The sequence below is a fragment of the Phocoena phocoena genome, chromosome 16 (genome assembly GCF_963924675.1).
Source record: "Phocoena phocoena chromosome 16, mPhoPho1.1, whole genome shotgun sequence".
NCBI classification, from domain to species: Eukaryota; Metazoa; Chordata; class Mammalia; order Artiodactyla; family Phocoenidae; genus Phocoena; species Phocoena phocoena.
This window is the reverse complement of record NC_089234.1, coordinates 76,684,626-76,705,378: the sequence shown is the minus strand read 5'-3', so window position 1 is coordinate 76,705,378 and position 20,753 is coordinate 76,684,626. Positions and strand designations below refer to the sequence as shown.

General features: G+C 41.6%; 1 protein-coding gene across 3 annotated transcripts in view; it reads left to right on the top strand.

Moving 5' to 3' along the window:
- MTR (5-methyltetrahydrofolate-homocysteine methyltransferase) overlaps positions 1 to 20,753 on the top strand; it is a 115,464-nt gene that overhangs the window by 67,597 nt on the left and 27,114 nt on the right. Inside the window, exons 19-24 of one of the 3 annotated variants that reach the window (XM_065894925.1) lie at positions 4,963 to 5,052; positions 6,444 to 6,596; positions 9,793 to 9,900; positions 11,153 to 11,253; positions 19,594 to 19,661; positions 20,239 to 20,359. In XM_065894925.1, the coding sequence (XP_065750997.1) occupies positions 4,963 to 5,052; positions 6,444 to 6,596; positions 9,793 to 9,900; positions 11,153 to 11,253; positions 19,594 to 19,661; positions 20,239 to 20,359 (641 nt within the window). The remainder of the gene's footprint in view (positions 1 to 4,962; positions 5,053 to 6,443; positions 6,597 to 9,792; positions 9,901 to 11,152; positions 11,254 to 19,593; positions 19,662 to 20,238; positions 20,360 to 20,753) is intronic. The other 2 variants (XM_065894926.1, XM_065894927.1) reach the window with 2 other exon arrangements.

The window sequence follows — 20,753 nt, the reverse complement described above, 5'->3', positions numbered from 1 at the left end:
TCATTCAGCAAAGCTGAGTGGAGTTCAGACTCAGTGCCAGTGAGCACATGACCCTCCTCCCAGTTCCTTGGGACATTTCTGATTTCTCATGTGGACCCAGGACAGAATGTCTTGACGGTTGCAAATATAATCAAGTTCTGCTTCACAGCTCATTACATAAGAAACAGTGCCTAGCTTTCCTTCACTATTTCCATGATTGTTTCTACTCAGGTAGACAAAGTGCTTAGCCCAAGACGTGAGTGTGAAACACTATTCAGTTTTTGTCTTAGTCTGCCTTCAACTTAGTGGGGGATCCTTCATGAATCACTGACTAAAACAGGGTTCTGCTGAAGGCCAGAAGGGCATCATAGCTTCTATATCAGGAAGTTATACTAGAGCGTTCTTAATTAACCCATAAAGTGATGTGCTATTTCATCTTCTCCACTGTTCAGATAAGACAGCTCTCGCTTAGGAAAGGTAGGGCTCCATAAGCCTATTCTTATATACGGTTTTGCTGGTTTTGTATTTTACATCAGTCATTCTTTTCAGTCTTTGTTCACTTTCAGTATTTGCTTACAAGTTTTTGTTTCTGTATATCTTGCTGAGCTGCCGAGGGGTTTTGCCCCTGGGGCACAGCTGAAGGTTAACGGGGAAATCTTCATCACAATTGCAAGGGTTCAGGCTTCCCTGGTGGTGCAGTGGTTAAGAATCCACCTGCCAAGGCAGGGGACACGGGTTCGAGCCCTGGTCGGGGAAGATCCCACACGCCAGGGAGCACCTAAGCCTGTGCGCCACAACTACTGAGCCCGCGTGCCGCAACTACTGGAGCCCGCATGCCGCAATTACTGAAGCCCATGCACCTAGATCCCATGCTCTGCAACAAGAGAAGCCACTGCAATGAGAAGCCCATGCACTGCAATGAAGAGAGCCCCCGCTTGCCACAACTAGAGAAAGCCCGCGCGCAGCAACAAAGACCCAATGCAGCCAAAAATAAATTAAGAAAAAAAAAATTGCAAGGGTTCAACAATCCATCTTATAAACAAGTGCCTCCCTCTTCATGTAAGCATGAGGACTTATCACAAGCCATTGACCCCTCTGTCAAGTAGGCTGTCTACATTCAAGGTGACTTCTGTTACCAGTAAGGAATTAATAACCAAAACAGGTATGCTTTCATCACTGCCAGGAGTCGTCAGCTCTGTAGCCATTCCTCAGGATACACCGAGTGCAAAGGGAGCGTGAAAAGCAGGAGTATTATGAGACAAATAAGGGTTGAGGAATTATTTTCTATATAAGAGAATGATTATTTCTTTTTGTTATGAAATGATGAACTCTGCGCCCAAGTTTCATCTGATAGATTATTCAATATTATTATTTAAAAGGGTGGAAAGAGTCCTGTCTCTGATCTTCCTAAGCTCTGTAATGGACTTTATTGAAAAATAATTCCCCTGATTTGGTGCAGGCTGACCTGTGGCGAGTAAGTTCCAGGTGTCATGAGACCATGCAATTCCCATGGAGTTTGTTTATTAGGCAGTACTCTTTGGGCATGAACGGGGAGGATCTCTGCTCTGGGTGGGATGGCTCTTGAATGGCCTCAGATTTTGAGAATACACAGGTCCCCAACTTACGATGGTGCGAAAGCAGTAAGCACTCAGTAGAAACTGTACTTTGAATTTTTGAATTTTGGTCTTTTCCCAGGCGAGCGATATTCAGTACCATCCTCTCTCCTGATGCTGGGCAGCGGCGACGAATCACAGCTCCCCGTCAGCCCGCCATCACGAGGGGAACAACCACTACACTTACAACCACTCTGGACCCACACAGCCGTTCTGTTTTTCACTTCTAGGACAGTATTTTTTTTTAGATTCCAAATATAAGTGAGATCATACAGTATTTGTCTTTCTCTGTCTGACTTATTTCACTTAGCATGATGCCCTCAAGGTCCATCCATGCTGTTTCAAATGGCGGGATTTCCTCTTTTTTATGTCCGAATAATATTCCATTGTATATATATACACCACACTTTCTATAGCCATTCATTCACTGATGAACACTTAGGTTGTTTTCACATCTTGGCTATTGTAAATAATGCTGATATATATATATATATATATATATATATATATATATATATATATTTTTTTTTTTTTTTTTTTTTTTTAATTGCCATCTTCTTTAAGGTTTTTCAGCATGCGAGAGAGACATTGGTCTCTTGACATGTGACAAAGCCCTGCGTCATTCAGTTACCCCAAACCTCAACCCTGGAGCTCCCCCCAGGCCCGCCCTTCTTTCCTACCACACTGTCCATTACTTGATGCCTTTATGTTTGTGCTTTCCTCCTCTTCCTGTTCCTACCACTGTAATTCAGGCCTTCAGCATGGACCGTTAAAATATTCTCCCCCTTCTAGGGTTCTCTTAAAGATACTACTTTGATGGGAATTCCCTGGCGGTCAAGTTGTTAGGACTCGGTGCTTTCACTGCCAAGGGCCTGGGTTCAATCCCTGGGTGGGGAACTAGGATCCCACAAACCATGTGGCCAAAAGAAAAAAAATTACTACTTTGAATGTTACTCTGCAGCTTCAGAACTTTGTATTGTGTCATTCCCCCACCTCCACCCCTACCACCACTGCCTGGAAGGTTAAGTCCAAACTCCAGAGCATGGATTTCTGGCACTCTGTGACTTGGCCTCTACTATCCTGCCCAAACATTGCTCTGGAAAATCCGTTCTTGTTCAGGATTAAATCATTCAGCTAATATTTACTCATTTTTGTTTTGTGCTTTCTGTACTTAGAGGATCTAAGTAGTAAGAGAGACATACCTCTACAGAGCCTGCAGCTTAGTGAGACATGCAAAAGTGTGTAGAGGCAGTTGTCATTGAGTGTGGTGGGTAGGTGCTGTGACAGGGCATGTATAGGATGCTCTAGACTGCTTAGGAAGGGCACTGAACCCAAAGGTAGAGGTGGTCAGGGAAGGCCTCCCAGAAATGCTGGGTCAGGTGAGACCTGAAAGCTCAATAGGAGTTAGGCAGGCTAATGTTTGGGGTTGGATTGTACTGGTATTCCCTGCCAGAGGAGGAGGATTTGCATCCAGCTGGGGCCTGGCATCTGGTAGGTGCTGAATAAATGTCAGGTGAACGGAAGTGAAGTCCCGGGGGTGAAAGAGCTGATGGAGAGTGTAAGGAATTGAAACGTTCAAGACGGCTGAGCTCCTCAGGAGTGGCAGAAGATGAAGCTGGGAGGTAGTCGGGTCAGGGCATTGTATGGCGTGGAGAGGAGTCGGTACCGTATCTGGAGAGAAATAGGGAACTTACAGTGAATTTTTTCCCATGGGCACAGTTAGATCAGGTTTGCATTTTGGAAAGGCCCCTCTGGCTACAGGGTGGAAGATGCATTGGAGACCAGGGTGATCCTGGGCTGTGGAGACCAGTTAGCTGCTTGCACTAGGAAAGTGGAAGCAGGATAGAGAGAAAAATTGAAACGATGTAATCGTTAGGACTAGGCAATTGAATGAATGTGAGGAATGGATGGAGTCAAGAGTGATACTGAGGTTTATGGTTTGGGCAACTAGTGCCATCAGTCGAGATGGAGGAAACAGATAATGCCATTCACCTTCCATACCATGATCATTGTGCTTTTGTCCCTTTGCTGAATCTGTCAGCTTCTTCGAAGTCTCTCTTCACCACTCCAGTTTGTGATGATATGCAAAATTCCTAGCCTCGTCTGTGTCATCTCCTCATTTAGCCCTTGGCACGTGCTTACCTTTCTTTGTGTATTTCCACCTCCCTTATGATACGGCAAAGTCCCCGAGAGCACAGTCTTGCACCTCGCAGTGTGCCCACCTCCGGGATGATTTCTGACTTAGCTTCATTACAGCCTCTCTGTACATATCTGTGGGTAGTGATGGTCCTTGTTGAGAACTTTAAAAGCTCATCAGATATGAGGTTTAGCTAGCTTCTCTTACTGTCCTGGAAATCTTTGGTCCTAAGATGCTATCTTTTAGGAAAAAAGGAAAGAAAAAAAATGGAGCCTCACTCTGTCTCTCTACTAAGCATTCAAATTGTAGTGGTGATCATTTTGTGATTATAGAAATATTGAAGCACTATGCTGTGCACCAGGAGCTAACATAGTGTTGTAGGTCGATTATGCTTTAAAAACAAATAAACTCGTAGAAAGAGATCAGATTTGTGAATACTAGAAGCAGGGATGATGGGAGGGAAAATAGGGTGAAAGCAGTCAAAAGGTACAGACTTCCTTGTAAGATAAGTAAGTACTAGGGGTGTAATGTACAACATGATAAATATAATTGATGCTTCTGTATATTATATATGAAAGTTGTTAAGAGAATAACTCCTGAGAGTTCTCATCACAAGAAAAAATGTCTTTTTCTTTTATTTTGTATCTATATGAGATGATGGATGTTCACTAAACTTATTGTGGTAAACATTTCATGATGTATGTAAGTCAACTCATTATGCTGTATACCTTAAACTTACACAGTGCTGTATGTCAATTCTATTTTAATAAAACTGGAAGGAAAAAAATTTTTTAAAAATAAAAGTTCAGGGGCTTCCCGGGTGGCGCAGTGGTTGAGAGTCCACCTGCCGATGCAGGGGACGCGGGTTCATGCCCCGGTCCAGGAAGATCCCACATGCCGTGGAACGGCTGGGCCCGTGAGCCATGGCCGCTGAGCCTGTGCGTCTGGAGCCTGTGCTCTGCAATGGGAGAGGCCACAACACTGAGAGGCCCGCGTACCACAAAAAGAAAAAAAAAATAAAAAGAAAAAAAAAAATAAAATAAAAGTTCAAATCCTAAAAGACTTCTCTCTTTCCGTCTCTCCTTACCTCAAACATTTACCAAGATCTTAATTCATGCTGGGTACTCTACTAGGGCCTTGAAATGTAAAAGAAGAATAAGGCATAGTTTGTTTCTGCCCATTAGCTGAGTAAGTGACCTGTTGTATTATCTCTCTGTCCAAATTTCAATCCAGACTCAGGGCAAGGGAGGGAAGAAAGTCATCCAGACTGATGAGTGGAGGAATGGCCCCATCGAAGAACGCCTTGCATATGCTCTTGTGAAGGTGAGTGTGGGCTGGAGGCTGGGGCTCATCCTGAGGGCTGATGATGTGGCTGGAGGGGAGGTGCTGACAGCAGCTGACAAAGGAGGTTCCCTGGACCACCCTGGTGATTTTGCCCTCCACACCCCCCGCCTCCAGCACTTTTGGTAGTATCTAGACATACTTTTGGTTGTCCCACCTGGGGGTGGAAGCTTTTACTGGCATCCAGTGGCCAGGGGTGCTGCTGAACTGACCATCCTACATGCACAGGATAGACCTGCACCACAGAGAATTATTCAGTCCAAACTGTCAGTTATGCCGAGGTTGAGAAATGCTGTCCGAAACCAAGTTGCTGTCATATGGTCAACAAGCGAATCCTGGCTCTTCTGCTATAATTGGAATTTTAGGCCAAATAAATAATCTCTTGGCTTCAATTTCCTCATTTGTGAGTCTGGAAAATTTCAGAGTTTTTTTTTTTTTTTTAATTAATTAATTAATTTTGGCTGTGTTGGGTCTTTTGTTGCTGCACATGGGTTTTCTCTAGTTGTGGTGAGCGGGGCCTACTCTTGGTTCGGTGTGCGGGCATCTCATTGCAGTGGCTTCTCATTGCGGAGCACGGGCTCTAGGCACGCAGGCTTCAGTAGTTGTGGCTCACGGGCTTAGTTGCTCTGTGGCATGTGGGATCTTCCCAGACCAGGGCTCGAACCCGTGTCCCCTGCATTGGCAGGTGGATTCTTAACCACTGTGCCACCAGGGAAGCCCCAGAGTTCTTTTTTTGCCTCTAGAATTTAATTTTTAATTTCTTGGACTTTTGAGATTCACCTACTTCAGGTTGTGGAACTAGTCAGCCACCTCTAAGGATCCTTGAACTGGGGATGCTGGAGGATTAGGGCCTGACCAGTGAAGGCAGGACAGGTCAGTAGAAGCTTCATGGACTGAACTTCATCTAAGTGTCCTGCCCATTGTTATTCCTCCCCCCACCCAGCCCTGTAACATTACAGTGAGAAAACATACTGTTTTCACAGGAGATATTTGTTAATATAAACCTGTTAAACCACTAGGAAAAAAAAAGTGTATTTTATTATGAATTTGAACTTATTAGTACTCCTTCTGTCACTAATTTTTCACTTTTACTCAATATTTACTTTATATCGATAAAGCCAGCTAAGCAGTTTTCACGGGTTATCTCATTTAATCCTCAGAATAACCACGTGAGGTTGGTACAGTGTGATACATTAACTGAGGAAATTGAGGTTTAATGAATTGTCTAAATTAATGATAGGAGCCAGGGTTTGAACAGTCTGATTCCAAAACTCATAATCTTAAGTATTTCCATGATTTATTCTTTGTTGGCTATTTGAACTTAAGCCAATTTTTTCTGTGATATTTTTCCTATTTTTTTTGTGTGCGTGTAGGGCATTGAAAAGTACATTATTGAGGATACTGAGGAAGCCAGATTAAACCAGGAGAAATATCCCCGACCTCTGAATATCATTGAAGGGCCACTGATGAATGGCATGAAAATTGTTGGTGATCTTTTTGGAGCTGGAAAAATGTTTCTACCTCAGGTTGGCAAATGATGGGGGGAAATTTTCACAATTGAAAGAAAAAGCCTTTATCTTTTAAGTTTGGGTAAGTTTGGGTATATTTCTCAGGTTTTAATTTTGACAAGAGCTCAGGGGCGTTGAGATGTGATTCTGGTCATTCTTTCTCTAAATTCATTTTTAGGAGTAGTCTGGAAAAGTCCATCTAGGCTGGTGTGGAGGTTAGAGGTCATCTGGATATTCCCAGCATTCTAGTCTTCATGTTCTGGGCTTCTGTATCACTTCTTACCCTAACACATGTCTCTCCTCCACCCCCAAATTGAAATAAAACCCAAGTTATACAGAGTGCATTAAGTCAGATAGAGAAAAACAAATACCGTATATTAACGCATATATGTGGAACCTAGAAAAATGGCACAGATGAACCGGTTTGCAAGGCAGAAATAGAGACACAGATGTAGAGAATAAACGTATGGACACCAAGGGGGGAAGTGGCGGGGGGGTGGTGGTGGTGGTGGGATGAATTGGGAGATTGGGATTGACATGTATACACTAATATGTATAAAATGGATAACTAATGAGAACGTGCTGTATAAAAATAAATTAAAAAAAATAAAACCCAAGATTAATGTAAAATTATCATATTAAGATTTGATTTGACCAGCCAGTGCTCATCCTTAAGGATGAATATTTTGAAAAGGTCATTACCATTTTAAATAGTGATATACATTAAATGATATATTTCAAGTAAAACCAGTACTCTTACTCTTATTTTGACTTACAGCAGCTACTGACCACATCAGTTAATAAATCATGTTGAGCCTTCTGGTCTGTGAGGCATACAAAAAATAAGTCCCTGTTCTTTTTTTTTTTCTTATTTAACTTTTTTTTTTAATTATAGTTGATTTTTTAAAAACGCTTTCTACATTTAATTATCATTGCCCATTTCCCCCATTTCCTTCGTAGCATTCATCTTCTCGTATAGCTTTATTGTTTTATAATTAATATACAATAAACTGCACGTATTTAAAGGATGCAGTTTGATAAGCTGTAACATGTCTGCACCTGTGAAACCATAATCACACCCAAAATAAGGGGCGTTCAGTTGTCCTGTCTTAGTCTCCCCCCGTCTGGGGCAGTTCCTCAGTCTTTATTTTTCATCATGTTGACTTATTATTTTAACTTTTTATTTTTGAGTTAACTTTAGACTTACAGACAAGTTGCAGATGTAGTTTAAAGTGTCCATGTCTCCCTCACTCAACTTCTTCCCATAATGTTAACATTTTCACTTGATCATAGTACAGTTATCAGAACCAGGAAGTTAGCATTGGTATAATACTGTTAACGAAAGACCTTATTCAGATTTCACCAGTGTTTTCGCTGCTGTTCTCTTTGTGTTCCACAACCCCACATTGCTTTTATCCTGCCTTTTCTAACAGTTCATGAGTCTTTCCTTGTGACCTTGACTTTTGAAGAGTATAGTACAGTTTGATAACGGTAGCCTGTCCCTCAGTTTGAATTTGTCTGATGTTTTCTCATTTTTGGCAAGAATAACACAGTATAATGCTGTGCCCTTCTCAGTGGATCATATCAGGAGGCCCATCATGTTGCTGTGTCTCATTACTGGTGAGGTTAACTTTGATCATTTGGTTAATGGTGCCTGCTGTGTTTCTCCACTGTAAATTTACTTGTGGGGAGAAACTTTGAGACTATGCAAATATCCTGCTTCTCATCCTACTTCTACTCATGAATTTTAGCATACGCTGATGAATTTTATAAAAGGCCCTGTTCTTTTTTGTCTATTTAATGAATTTGACATGTTATGTTAAGTGCACAGTGATACATTTACAGATTGTAATATGATTGCCATTGAAGCAATTTTTATCACACTGTATCATTATTGTACAATATTATTGTCTATATTCATTATACTGTGTGTTAGATCTCTATGGCTTATTTACTTGTTACAAGTTTGTACCCTTAAATACCATCAGTCTTATCTTCCCATCCCCTATCCTTTGGTAACCACCATTTTACTCTCTGTTTTATTTTGTTTTTTCTTTCCTGTTTGCCTTTTTCAAGTTCTGCATGTAAGTGATATCATACAGTACTTATCTATCTCTATCTGATTTATCTTGCTTAGTGTAATGTACTCAAGGTCCATCTGTGTTTTTTGCACATGGCAGGATATTCTCTTTTATCATGGCTGAATAATATTCCATTGTATATATATGTACCACATCTTTTTTATCCATTCATCTGTTGATGGGCGTTTGGATTGTTTCCATATCTTGGCTACTATAAATAATGCTGTGATAAACATGGATGTGCAAATATCTTATCAAAATCCTGTTTTCATATCCTTTGGGTTTATACCCAGAAGTGGAATTGCTGGATTGTGTGGTAGACCTATTTTTAATTTTTTAAAGAACCTCCATATCGTTTTCCATATAGTTGGACTAATTTACATTCCCACCAGCAGTGCATAAGAGTTCTCTCTTCACCACATCCTCACCAGGACCTGTTGTTTCTTGATGATGGCCATTCTAACAGGTGTGAGGTGATAGCTCAGTGTGGTTTTGATTAGCATTTCCCTGATGATTAGTGGTGTTGAGCATCTTTTCATATGCCTACTGGCCATTTTGATATCCTCTTTGGAAAAATGTCTTTTTAGTTCTTCTGCCCACTTTTTAATCGGAATATTTGGTTTTTTGTTATGAAGTTGTGTTAGTTCTTTCTATATTTTGGAAATTAATCGCTTATCCAATATATGTTTGCAAAATTCTTCTCCAATTCTGTAAGCTTTAAAAGGTCCTTTTTTGCATAAGCCTTAATTGTAAGTGAATTGTAACAGTGGGGATTGAGAAGAAAAGGCTGACAAGGGGCTCTTGGAGGAGAAGCTTGACACCTGAAGGATGTATAGAACTTGGAGATGTGATGGAGGGCCTTCTAGGCAGAGAAAAAATAACGTGCAGAAGTTCAGAGGACAGAAACTGCAACATTTGGCTTCTAGCCTTGTTTTCCTTCTGCTCTACCTCATTCATTGACTTTCCTCACGGGGGTCTCCTTCCTTACCCCACCCACTGTCATAAGTGGACTCCAGGGTGGCTGACCTGAGGACAAAGCATGCATAATAATTTGTGCTAAAATTTCACAAGTGGCCGGTAGCAATCATCCAGGTGTTCTGGTAAAGATGCCTGACTCTGTGTATTTACCCCAGGTTATAAAGTCAGCTCGGGTCATGAAGAAAGCCGTGGGTCACCTTATTCCCTTCATGGAAAAAGAGAGAGAAGAAACCAAAGTGCTTCCTGGCACGATAGAAGACAAGGTGAGTCATTTTGTCCGGGCCTGTGGGCCCTGTGGGGATCAGCTCTGCACACTCTTACTGGGGTGTGGGTAGGGACCTAAGCCATCAGGCTTGGCTGTGTTTGTCATTGAAGATGAAAGGGAGGAATGATCCAGCTCTTTTACCAGATATCAGAATACCCTGGGATTTTTCCCATAAATGTGGCTTCATGAAATTTTTAATAGGAACATAATTTTTTCAAACAAAGCCCATGATTTCAAGACAAAAGCAGTTTGTTCATTCATCTACTATTTACAAAGCTCCTACTACGTGCCAGGTACTATGCTCGACACTGTAGCTAAAAAAGATTGGTCCCTACCCTTGAGGTGCTGTTTAGTTTTGGATAACCTCTTAACCTCTTAACTGAATATTTCCTGTGTGCTGGTCATGTTCTTGTCACCACTTCTGGATTCAGATCCATTCTTGTTGGCTGTACCACCACAGTGAATCATTAAGCTTTTGACCTTGTTTAGCCCCCTGTGAAGCTCAGGCAGCTTTGGCCCCTAGGATTCTGAATTCTAAAATTGATCTGAGTTTGTGAATGGCTCTTGCATAGTGTTTATAAAAATCCCATTTGCCTTGCGTGCCTTTTTCTTTTCTTTTTCTCTTTTCTCCCTCCCTCCCTCCCTCCCTTTTTCCGAGGGAGGGAGTGCTGACAGTCTGGAGCAACAGTGTTGAAGCCCCCCTGCACTGGTCTTTTGTGGTCCTTCCCATTCTGACTGGACACGTGCGATTCACCGGCTCCTCCCTCTCCCTTTACTGCTAACAGTGAATGTTTATCAGACAGGTTTTGGGGGTTAAAGATATGATCTTCAGCGATGGGACTGTTTTGTATTTGAACTTAAACTGTCCTTTGAGGTGATGGAATGCATGATTTTGGTTGAAGCCCCCTGAGCTAACCAGCTGGGTGGGCTTCCTTCGAGCTGCTGGGGCTTACAGCCGCCTTCTCACAGAGCATGGGACCTGGCTTCTGGGTCCATCCTTTTTTTTTTGGCCATGCCACGCAGCATGTGGGATCCTAGTTCCCCAACCAGAGATCAAACCCACACCCCCTGCATTGGAAGCCTGGAGTCCTAACCACTGGACCACCAGGGAAGTCCCCCGGGTCCATCTTTGAGGTTGCCTTGGTTGTATTGAATTGCTTTCTGTGCTGATACCTGTCTGGCTTTGGAGAACTGGGTGATCTGCTCTGAAGTGACCACAGCGATGCTTAGCTGCTTGGCTTCCTCTCCAGGACCCTTACCAAGGTACCATTGTGCTGGCTACCGTTAAAGGCGATGTGCATGACATTGGCAAGAACATAGTTGGAGTAGTCCTTGGCTGCAATAATTTCAGGTGAGTTAAGACCTGTCGTTTTCACCCCCTTTCTTATTTAAAGTAAAAGCATTAACAAGGTAATTCTTTCCTGGGTGCGAAGGGCAGGGTAGGGCAGTAGATGTTAGAGGTTATTTTTAATTTCTTTTTCTTCACTGTGTTTTCAGATTTTCTACATTGAACATACCTTTTCAAATGAAGGAAGTTAGTAATTATTTAATGTTGTATGTTCAGTAAGGACAAAAAGAATAGAAAAAACTATTCAAGCAGTGTCAAAACAACAAGAGGCCTCTGGGGATTTGACCTCCGGCCAGAGGCTAGAATATTGGGTCCCACTCCATGGCCCATGACCCTGAGCATATTTCCATTTTCCTCTCGATGAACTGCCAGATATTTAGAGCCAAGATCTTATTAAGACCTTGGCTAAATAGAGTTTTATACGAAGGCTTTGACTGTACAGTTCTTTTTGCTTTGCTTAGAACAGAACCAGGCATGCGTCCTGGTGTTGATGAAGCTAGTTTTTGAATGTTGTATACAAGTAAAATCCCTTTCTTATATCTTTCATTATAGTTGAATGATTATTCAGCGCAAATTTATTTCTGTGTGAGAGCTCATGACCCACAGTAACAGCATGTTTTGCTCAGATTTCAACATATTCTTTGTAATGAAAAGCCTAATATAACTAATGTCTTCTCTGGCCCATGTCCAACCAACAGTCTCTGAGTCATGGACTTCTTTCCAATGTGCGTTTTTCTCTGTAGAGAAGAGAGACTTGACTGCAGCTACAGCCGGGCCCCCTTAGAGTTGTCTTTGCCCACTGTCTGATAATAATTACCCTCTAAGCCCCCCGCCTACTCTCAAAATATTTATCCATGTCTGTGTTCAAGGCTAATTAAATGCAGCTAAGAACCACTCAGAAAGGCTGGAGATGGAGGAGCAGTGTGAGGGCTGCACCTTCTTCCCTCTGACTGTCTTCACAGGCACTTCCATTTGGCTGCCTGTTCACTGTCAAAGACTTAGCATTCTCTCCTGGTCCTGGAAATGAGGAATATTGTTCTTAGAATATATTAATTTTTTTTAAGATAAAAATACTGGAGATACAGTGGAGGTTGTTATAATGAGATTTTACCTATAGGATAAGTATTTGGACGAGAAGTAAGTATTTGGATGAGGTATTTGCTTCCTAAAATCTCTGACATTTCTTCTGTTGTCTCATCTTTTCAAACCCTATGTTGTTGGTTTCTATTTGCATTCATCATAATTAGTTCAAGTTCAGTTACTCTGATAAATGTTTATAGATCATCTACTACATACCATGCATTGTATCAGAGACACCAAAGTGATTGACTTGACTTTTCTCCATTCAAGAACTTTACTGTTTATCAGGCTAAAAAGCAGGAACATGTTCAGTGGTGATAGTGGGACAAGAACTATTGAAAAGGCAATTTGTAGACCAACTCTCTACAGCAATTCTTGAGATATCATTGTCATGTGTTTATCATTTTTTATTATGAAAAATGGACAAGTAGTTTAGAGAGTCATACCAGGAATGTATTTTCCTCCAGTTAAAACATTTAAAGGGACTTCCCTGGTGGCGCAGTGGTTAAGAATCCGCCTGCCAATGCAGGGGACATGGGTTTGATCCCTGGTCCGGGAAGATCCCACATGCCGCGGAGCAGCTAAGCCCGTGTGCCACAACTACTGAACCTGTGCTCTAGAGCCAGCGAGCCACAACTGCTGAAACCTACGTGCCTAGAGCCCGTGCTCCGCAACGAGAGAAGCCACCGCAATGAGAACCCTGCTCACCGCAACGAAGAGTAGCCCCCGCTCGCCGCATCTAGAGAAAGCCCGCGTGCAGCAACGAAGACCCAAAGCAGTCAAAAAAAAAAAAAAAAAAAGGCCAGGGAAAACTGTGACCAGCATACCCAGTTTCTCTGGCTTGTGCACTGGGGGCCACTTATCTGGAGTAACTGGAGAAACATCTTCTGATGAAATTCTATTCTTTTTGCAAAAAAAAAAAAAAAAAAAAGTTAATGTGCAAACTTTTTCTATCAAGTCAAACACTCCTTTGGGTCTTATAACACATAGACTCTTGGCACTGGTGGGTTTAATGTTATGACATCAGCTAGTAGACAGGTGCCCCTGATAGCTGCTTTATATAGTTAAATGTATGCTTGGGTATCCATGTTCCAGCTGATGCCTGGGTGAATCACCCAGCTAGTGAGTGAGTCTAGCAAACCATCCAGTACCAGATATTAATGCAACTTTCTCATTCCTGGTTCTTTGTTGTTGATGCAGTAAATCTCATGAAGAGACATGTTCTTTGTGGGGGAAAAAAGAAGTAAAGAGGACTGAAAGTGATAGTTCTGTCTAGACAGAAAACACATTTTTTTATGGGCATGATGCAATAGAATTTGCAGATTTGAGAATTTAAATGGATCTGGGGATGTGTCCACCAAGAGTTTATTAATACCTAACATTTGTTTTCTGCTTCACAATTTATATAGTGCTTTTCTATAACTGATTTTTCTTTTTCTTTGTTTTTTGGTATTCTTTTCCTGATTCCTTCCTTCCTCCCTCCCTCCCTCCCTCTCTTTCTTTCTTTCTTTTTGTTCATTCTTTCTTTTTATGGTTTTGATCCTGCTTTGCCTGCCTCAATTATTGTATTTCTCATTTTACACAGCTAGGAAGTGGCAGGCTGTACTCAGGGCTTCTGAATCCAAAAGTTGGGATTCTGTGTTATGTCAGTTTAGCTTCCAGTATTTATTCCAGTTATAAACAACTTTAACTGTAATGTATAATATTAATATGCTAGTTAAATTCCTCTGAAGAAATAATTTAGAATACTTAAAAACATTTTTGATCAGATATTTGATTACATGAAAGTTGATTTTAGATATACTCTTTAATAATAATTATATAAAGAGACACGTGGACTTTTCCCATTTAACAGATAATGTACACTGTTTAACTGGGTAAGAAAAAGTAGGATATATTAACAGAAATGTTAAAATTAGATATACATCTAGTACTTTAAAAAATATGGATCTGATGAAACAGATGATGAGGCATATTTTCATTTTAACCAGTGGTTCTTAATATAATTGTCTAGTATGGGTAAATAATATGCAATATATGGCTAAGAAGGAGACACTTTGAAACTGTATAATGTTAGAGCTTTCAGCTGAGTGAGGAAAACGACTGTATCTAAGTCAAGGGCACACTAGAGACTTCTCCTAGCACCTCAGCATGCTCTCTTTATAATTATTCGGAGGCTTTCAACTGTGTGTGTGTGTGTGTGTGTGTGTGTGTGTCTGTGTCTGTCTGTCATTTTCTAGCTTAATTGAGATATAATTGACATATAACATTGTTTAAGGTGTAAAACGTTGATTTGATACACTTATATATTGCAGTATGATCACCACCACAGTGTTAGCTAGCACCTCCATCACATCACATAATTACCATTTCTTGTTTGTGGTGAGCACATTAAGATCTACTTTCTTAACACTCTCAAGTATATCATACAGTATTGTTAACTCCGTTGACGGTGCTGTGTGTTATATCCCTAGAACTTATTCATCTTCCAACTGGAAGTTTGTACCCTTGACCAGCATCTCCCCATTTCCCCACCCCTCAGCCCCTGGTAACACCTGTCCTACTCTGTTTCTGTGAGTTCAGCTTTTTTAGATTCCCCGTGTAAGCATATCCTACAGTATTTGTCTCTCTCTGACTTATTTCACTTGCATAATGCCCTCATAGTCCATCCATGTCATAATGGCAGGATTTCCTTCTTTCTTATGGCTTCTTATGGTTCCATCGTATGCATTTATCACTCCTGCTTTATCCATTTATCTGTTCTTAACCACAGCTTGGAAACCTTAGTTGGGGCTGCAGACTGGTACGGTACTCCCATCTAGTGGTGGTACCTGTGAATTGCAGGATCAGAAGAAGCTGCCACCTTTAACTTCATTTCACATGACAGCAAATATGAGGTACCCTAAGTGGATGCAGATGCAAAGCTAGCTTTATATTCCATTTTAATTCCTTCTGGAGAGTAAAAGGGGCTTTATATATTACAATATTTATTTTCTAAATTGTATGAATTCTTAAATAGTATTGGATGCCTTTGCTAAGGCATTTAGTGCAGCTTACATTTTTTTCTGCATTAGAAACCCAAATTAAATGCCTGCATTTACAGCTCTGTTATAAGCACTTTAGAAAGATGATTATAAAATACAAAAATTTCCATAACATCATTTTTATTTTCTTTAATCTCTCATGTGGCAAAATATAAGAATGTGTATAAGAGGCCTACAGACACTGGGTATAGCTCAGAGTGCAGAAGGGAAACCAAGGGAAAGCCAAGGGAGGTGGAGAGCTATATGGGGGACGCAGGGAGTTGTAGTAAAGGGGAGAGAAAATGGGAAGAGATAGTGCAAAGAATGGCGGCCGCCACGGAAGGCAGGGATGGGATTGACCCAGGCTTCAGATCCTTTCCTTCAGCCAGGGTTCCCCAGGGCCAGTTGTTTGTGATTCTGGACCTTCATAGTACTAGTTTCTGCCTGGGTGGCCCTCTGTTTTCCTTCATCCAGCTAATACCTACGTATTTTTTCAAAATGCAGCTGGAGTCACCCTCCTGGGGTGCTTCTAGTTGTTACCGAGATTAGATGGTCTCCCACAGCACACTGTAAATGCCGCCTCTGTGGCACTTGTCACACCATATTCTAATTCAGAATATGAATTAGAATTCATATTCTAATGAACTCACATGTGCTCAGAAACTGATTTCTCAACTCACACATGCTCAGAAACTCATCCCCTTCTTCTGGGGTGGGGCTGGGGACAACCCCAGGCCTAGATTGGTTGTCCCTGGTGGTGAGCAGCCTCCTTCCTGTATCCCAGTGCCATAAATACTACTTTCTATGCGTGGATAACGTTGGGAAGTGCTCCTCTAAACAGTGATATATTCGACTGTCTCCCAGCAAGACCTCTTAAGGCAGCCTAATACGTTGGAAGTTAAGCTTGTACCCCAGATCCCTGGCTCACTGTTTCCAGACCTCTTCTTACCTGCCTGACTGCCAGTTGTCACTCTCTTGCTGATTTCTCCTTCTCTGTGTGACCCCTGAACAGGGGAGTGCTCCGAGGCTCAGCCCTGGGACCTCTTCTCTGTCTGTCCTCACTACCTAGGTTAGTGCTTCTCGGACTGTAATGTACCTTCTGACCACCTGGGATCTTGATAAAGGTCAGATCAGGTTAAAGTAGGTCTGGTCAGATAGTCTTAGATCATCTCATTCAGTCTCATGACTTTTTTTTCTTGCTCCTCTCCCCTTTCATCTCCCCTCCCCTTCCCCTCCTCTCTCCCCACCTTCCCTCCCCCCTTTCTCCCCACCCTCCACCTGCTTTTGGCAATTTATTTTTATACATCTTTTACACACGGTCTGAGGACTTTTTAACACCATCTAATATGCTGTCAAGTCCCAGGTTTTATCCCCAGCATGGATCTGTCACCTGGACTCCAGGCTTACCTATCCAGACGACTACCTAAGGGCTCCATTTGGATAGCTAAAGAAACAATATTTTGAAACTCGAACTAATCGCTGCCATTAAGATGCCCTCTACGGGGCTTCCCTGGTGGTGCAGTGGTTAAGAATCCGTCTGCCAGTGCAGGGGACACAGGTTCGAGCCCTGGTCCAGGAAGGTCCCATATGCTGAGGAGCAACTAAGCCTGTGCGCCACAACTACTGAGCCTGTGCTCTAGAGCCCGCGAACCAGAACTACTGAGCCCACTTGCCACAACTACTGAAGCCCGTGCGCCTAGAGCCCGTGCTCCGCAACAAGAGAAGCCACTGCAATGTGAAGCCCACACACTGCAATGAAGAGTAGCCCCCGCTCGCCGCACGTAGAGAAAGCCCGCATGCAGCAACGAAGACCCAACGTGGCCAAAAATAATAAATAAATAATAAAAATTTAAAAAAGAAAGAAAGATGCCCTCTTCTCCCCCTCTGACCTTACTCCCTACAGCTTTCTCCTTCCTCCATTTCTGTCCAGCCACCAGGTCTCCTTACTTTTCCTCAAACAAAAGCAAGCATCACACAATGTTCCTGAATGATACAGTGCCTAAAACAAGAAAAAGAATTGAGAGCAAGATGATTCTTGCCATCATACTGATGATTTTTAATTGAATTTTTAAAATATATGCAATGCTAAAAGCAGTCAGCTTTGAAATACATGCCTCTTTGTCTTGATAGAAAAGCAATATGCTATTTTGCTTAGTTTTATAGGCTGTATTTAGTCACAGTTTAACAAATCTGTTGCCAGACTGAGTGCAATGTGCTTAAAAAAAAAAAAGGGTTCCACCTCGCCCCTGTTATAACCTGCAGGCCCCATCATCAACACTTACAGCATTTGTTCTCTACCGGCTTAGTGCTAACAGACCTGAATAGAGTTAGCATTGATTTGAAATTGTGTACTTACTGAGGATTCCATATATGCTGCTCTATTTTTTTTTAATTTAAGTAATATGGCAACAAGCTAAAAAATCTAACAGTATGAGAAGCTATAGAGTGAGAAGCAAGGCTCCTTCCTGCACCTGGTGTCCAACTACACCCACCTGTTAGCAGCTGACATGATGTCAGGTAGTAGTTCTTAAGCATTGATTTTTTTTTTTAATTTAAAATTATTTTGCCTATTTAGTTTTAAGAATTGTTGACATTAGGAAGCAAGTGAAAACGCGTACTGTAATTTTTTAAACATCTTTATAACAAATACTTATGATCAAATTAAATTGTCAAAATGACTGACATTCCGTGTACTCTCTAAATCTAGAAGAGTAGTTTATAGAACATTTTCAAGGGCAGAAGTCCCATTTTCTCCGAGTTCCAGAAAGCTGTCTCCTCCCTGAGTTACAGTTCCTTGGTGTTACTCTGTCCTCTGAGCGTAACAGGCTCCAGGCTTCCTCTTCCCAGTTGCGTCCCCCTTCTCATGTGCCCGCCCAGGGTCAGCTCTTCCTTTGAGTCTCACTCCATCTCTTGTGGTTACCTGCTCTCTGATTCAGTCTCCCTCTCCCTCAACTTAAGTCACCACATTCCTTCTAGTCAGCTTTTCATGTGCAGGAACTGACCTCTTCTTGCTTATCCTCCTAGTTGGCTTCCATGTAGGGTATACTGTTCAGGTGATATTTATTGAGTGAACTTACCCAGCATCTTTATTGGCCTACATGGCTAAGAAGGTGGATTTTGGTGTCAGATCCTGGTTCAAACCTCAGCTCTGCTACTTATAAGTTGTTTGACTGGACAAGATGCTTAACTTCTGGGCCCACACTTCTCTGGGCCCTTCCTCGTTAAAATGTAAAAATCATCTTTTCAAGAATTTTAAAAATAGAGAGTATTAATTGGTAAAACCTGCCTCAAAATCGAGTTTAAAATATGAATCAAGCATCGTAAAAATATTTATATTCTTTAACGCAATAATGCCATTTGTATTAATCCATCCAGTGTATATATTTGGATAAATGCATGAAGTAAAATATGAAAACAAACCACAGAAAATGGGCCCCATGGTAGTGCTTCCATGTAGAGTTCCTGTGAGGGTTAAACAAGATTGTTTATGCAGAAGGCTTAGCATAGTGGAAACAACCCAGGTGTCCATTGACAGATGGATGAATAAACACCATGTGGCACATTCATACAATGGAATATTATTCAGCCTTAAAAAGGAATGAAGTTCTGACACAGGCTACAACGTGGAGCAACCCTGAAGTCATTATGCTAAGTGATATAAGCCAGACACAAAAGGACAAATAATGTATGATTCCACTTGTATAAATATCCAGACTAGGCAAATTCATAGAGACAGAAAGTAGAGTAGAGGTTACCAGGGGCTGGGACGGGCCGATCAGGGATTGTTGCTGAGGGATTACAGAGTTTCTTTTGGGGCGATGAAAGAGTTTTGAAAATAAATGCTGGTGATGGTTGCACAACATTGCGACTGACTGATTAGTGATGCTGAATTGTACTTAGGTTAAAATGGCAAATGATGTGTTACATATATTTTACCAGAGCTTAGGAAATAATAGTGTCCTCTACCAAAAATTATTGAATTGTCTCCTTTAAATAGGTGGATTAGATGCTCTGTAGATTAAGTCGGCAAAGGTGTTTAAAAAAGCTCAGCATAGTCCCTGACCCATGGTCAGTTCCTAATGGCAGTCGTCGATGAGTTGGTGGTTGATATTTAGTGAGCTTTTCAGTGTGATTCCAGTTTACGTTAGAGCAGTATTTAATGGCTAAATAAAAATGTTCGTCTAGCTTTTTCCCAATGGGTTCTCATTAATTTTTCTCACATCTCATTTCTGTGCCCCAGAGTTATTGACTTAGGAGTCATGACTCCATGTGACAAGATACTGAAAGCTGCTCTCGACCACAAAGCAGGTACTGTGCAGCCGTGCTCCTGGGCATTTCAGTAAATACCATTTCCTCCCATTGTCTGTCTATCAGTGAATAGCCATGCCCCAGCCCATGTGGGATGGTGGGACATTGAGACATTCAAGTGCTAGCTCTGCCTGGGGGTGCTGTTGTTGCGGTTTATAATGGAGGTAGAAGGGGTGAGCAGGTAACCATGAAACTCCTCTCTAGCTATGAGGAAGGGGAATGGGGACAGGCTTCTTAAATAGAGAACAGTTTTATTGGATTTTTTTCCTCTGTGTGTAGTTGCTTTTATGTTTCTTCTGACACTGTGACACGTTGAGTCTGGGAAATCATGAACTAACAATTGCGTGGCTTCCCGAAACTGTGGCAAGCATATTCAACGTGAAGTTGCAAATCATATTTACTCCTGAAAGCAAACAATAAATTGAAAACCCCAGTCAGAAAAGAAGCCTCAGAATTAGAAATTGGGAACTTATCTTCTGTCTTGTGGTCTTTATTACAAAGTTTTGAAAATGAGCCTTTATACTTTTTCTCTCATCCTTCTTCTTACTGTCCTTTTTTCTCTTTTTTTAAATAATAGATATAATTGGCCTGTCAGGACTAATCACTCCTTCCCTGGATGAAATGATTTTCGTTGCTAAGGAAATGGAGAGATTATCTATAAAGATTCCGTTGTTGATTGGCGGAGCTACCACTTCGAGGTAAGTCATGCTAATGAGCTTTGTGCTTCCCTTAAATTCTCTTAAATGCCAGTGTTTAAAAACAGTGATAAAACCTGACTTTTTTTCTTATGCATAGTGCATTGGCTCCTTATCATATAAATACACGAACTTTCCAGCCTTCACACCCCGAGAGCCAGAATCATTTGGGGGCCTGCTGCAGGAAACTCCTCTGTCATCTACCCCCTCTCCCTGTTTTTGGATTCCTTTGGCCTGCAGTCCTCTTTTCCTTCATCTTCTCACCTCCCATTCAGTTCCTGAGACTTCCAGCGAACACTTATCCTCTTGAAATCAAACTGAGTGGAGAAGCTGTTTTTTGGTACAAAAACACTGCTTGAACTTTAGCCCACTCTCTGTCTTGAAGCAGGTATCTGAC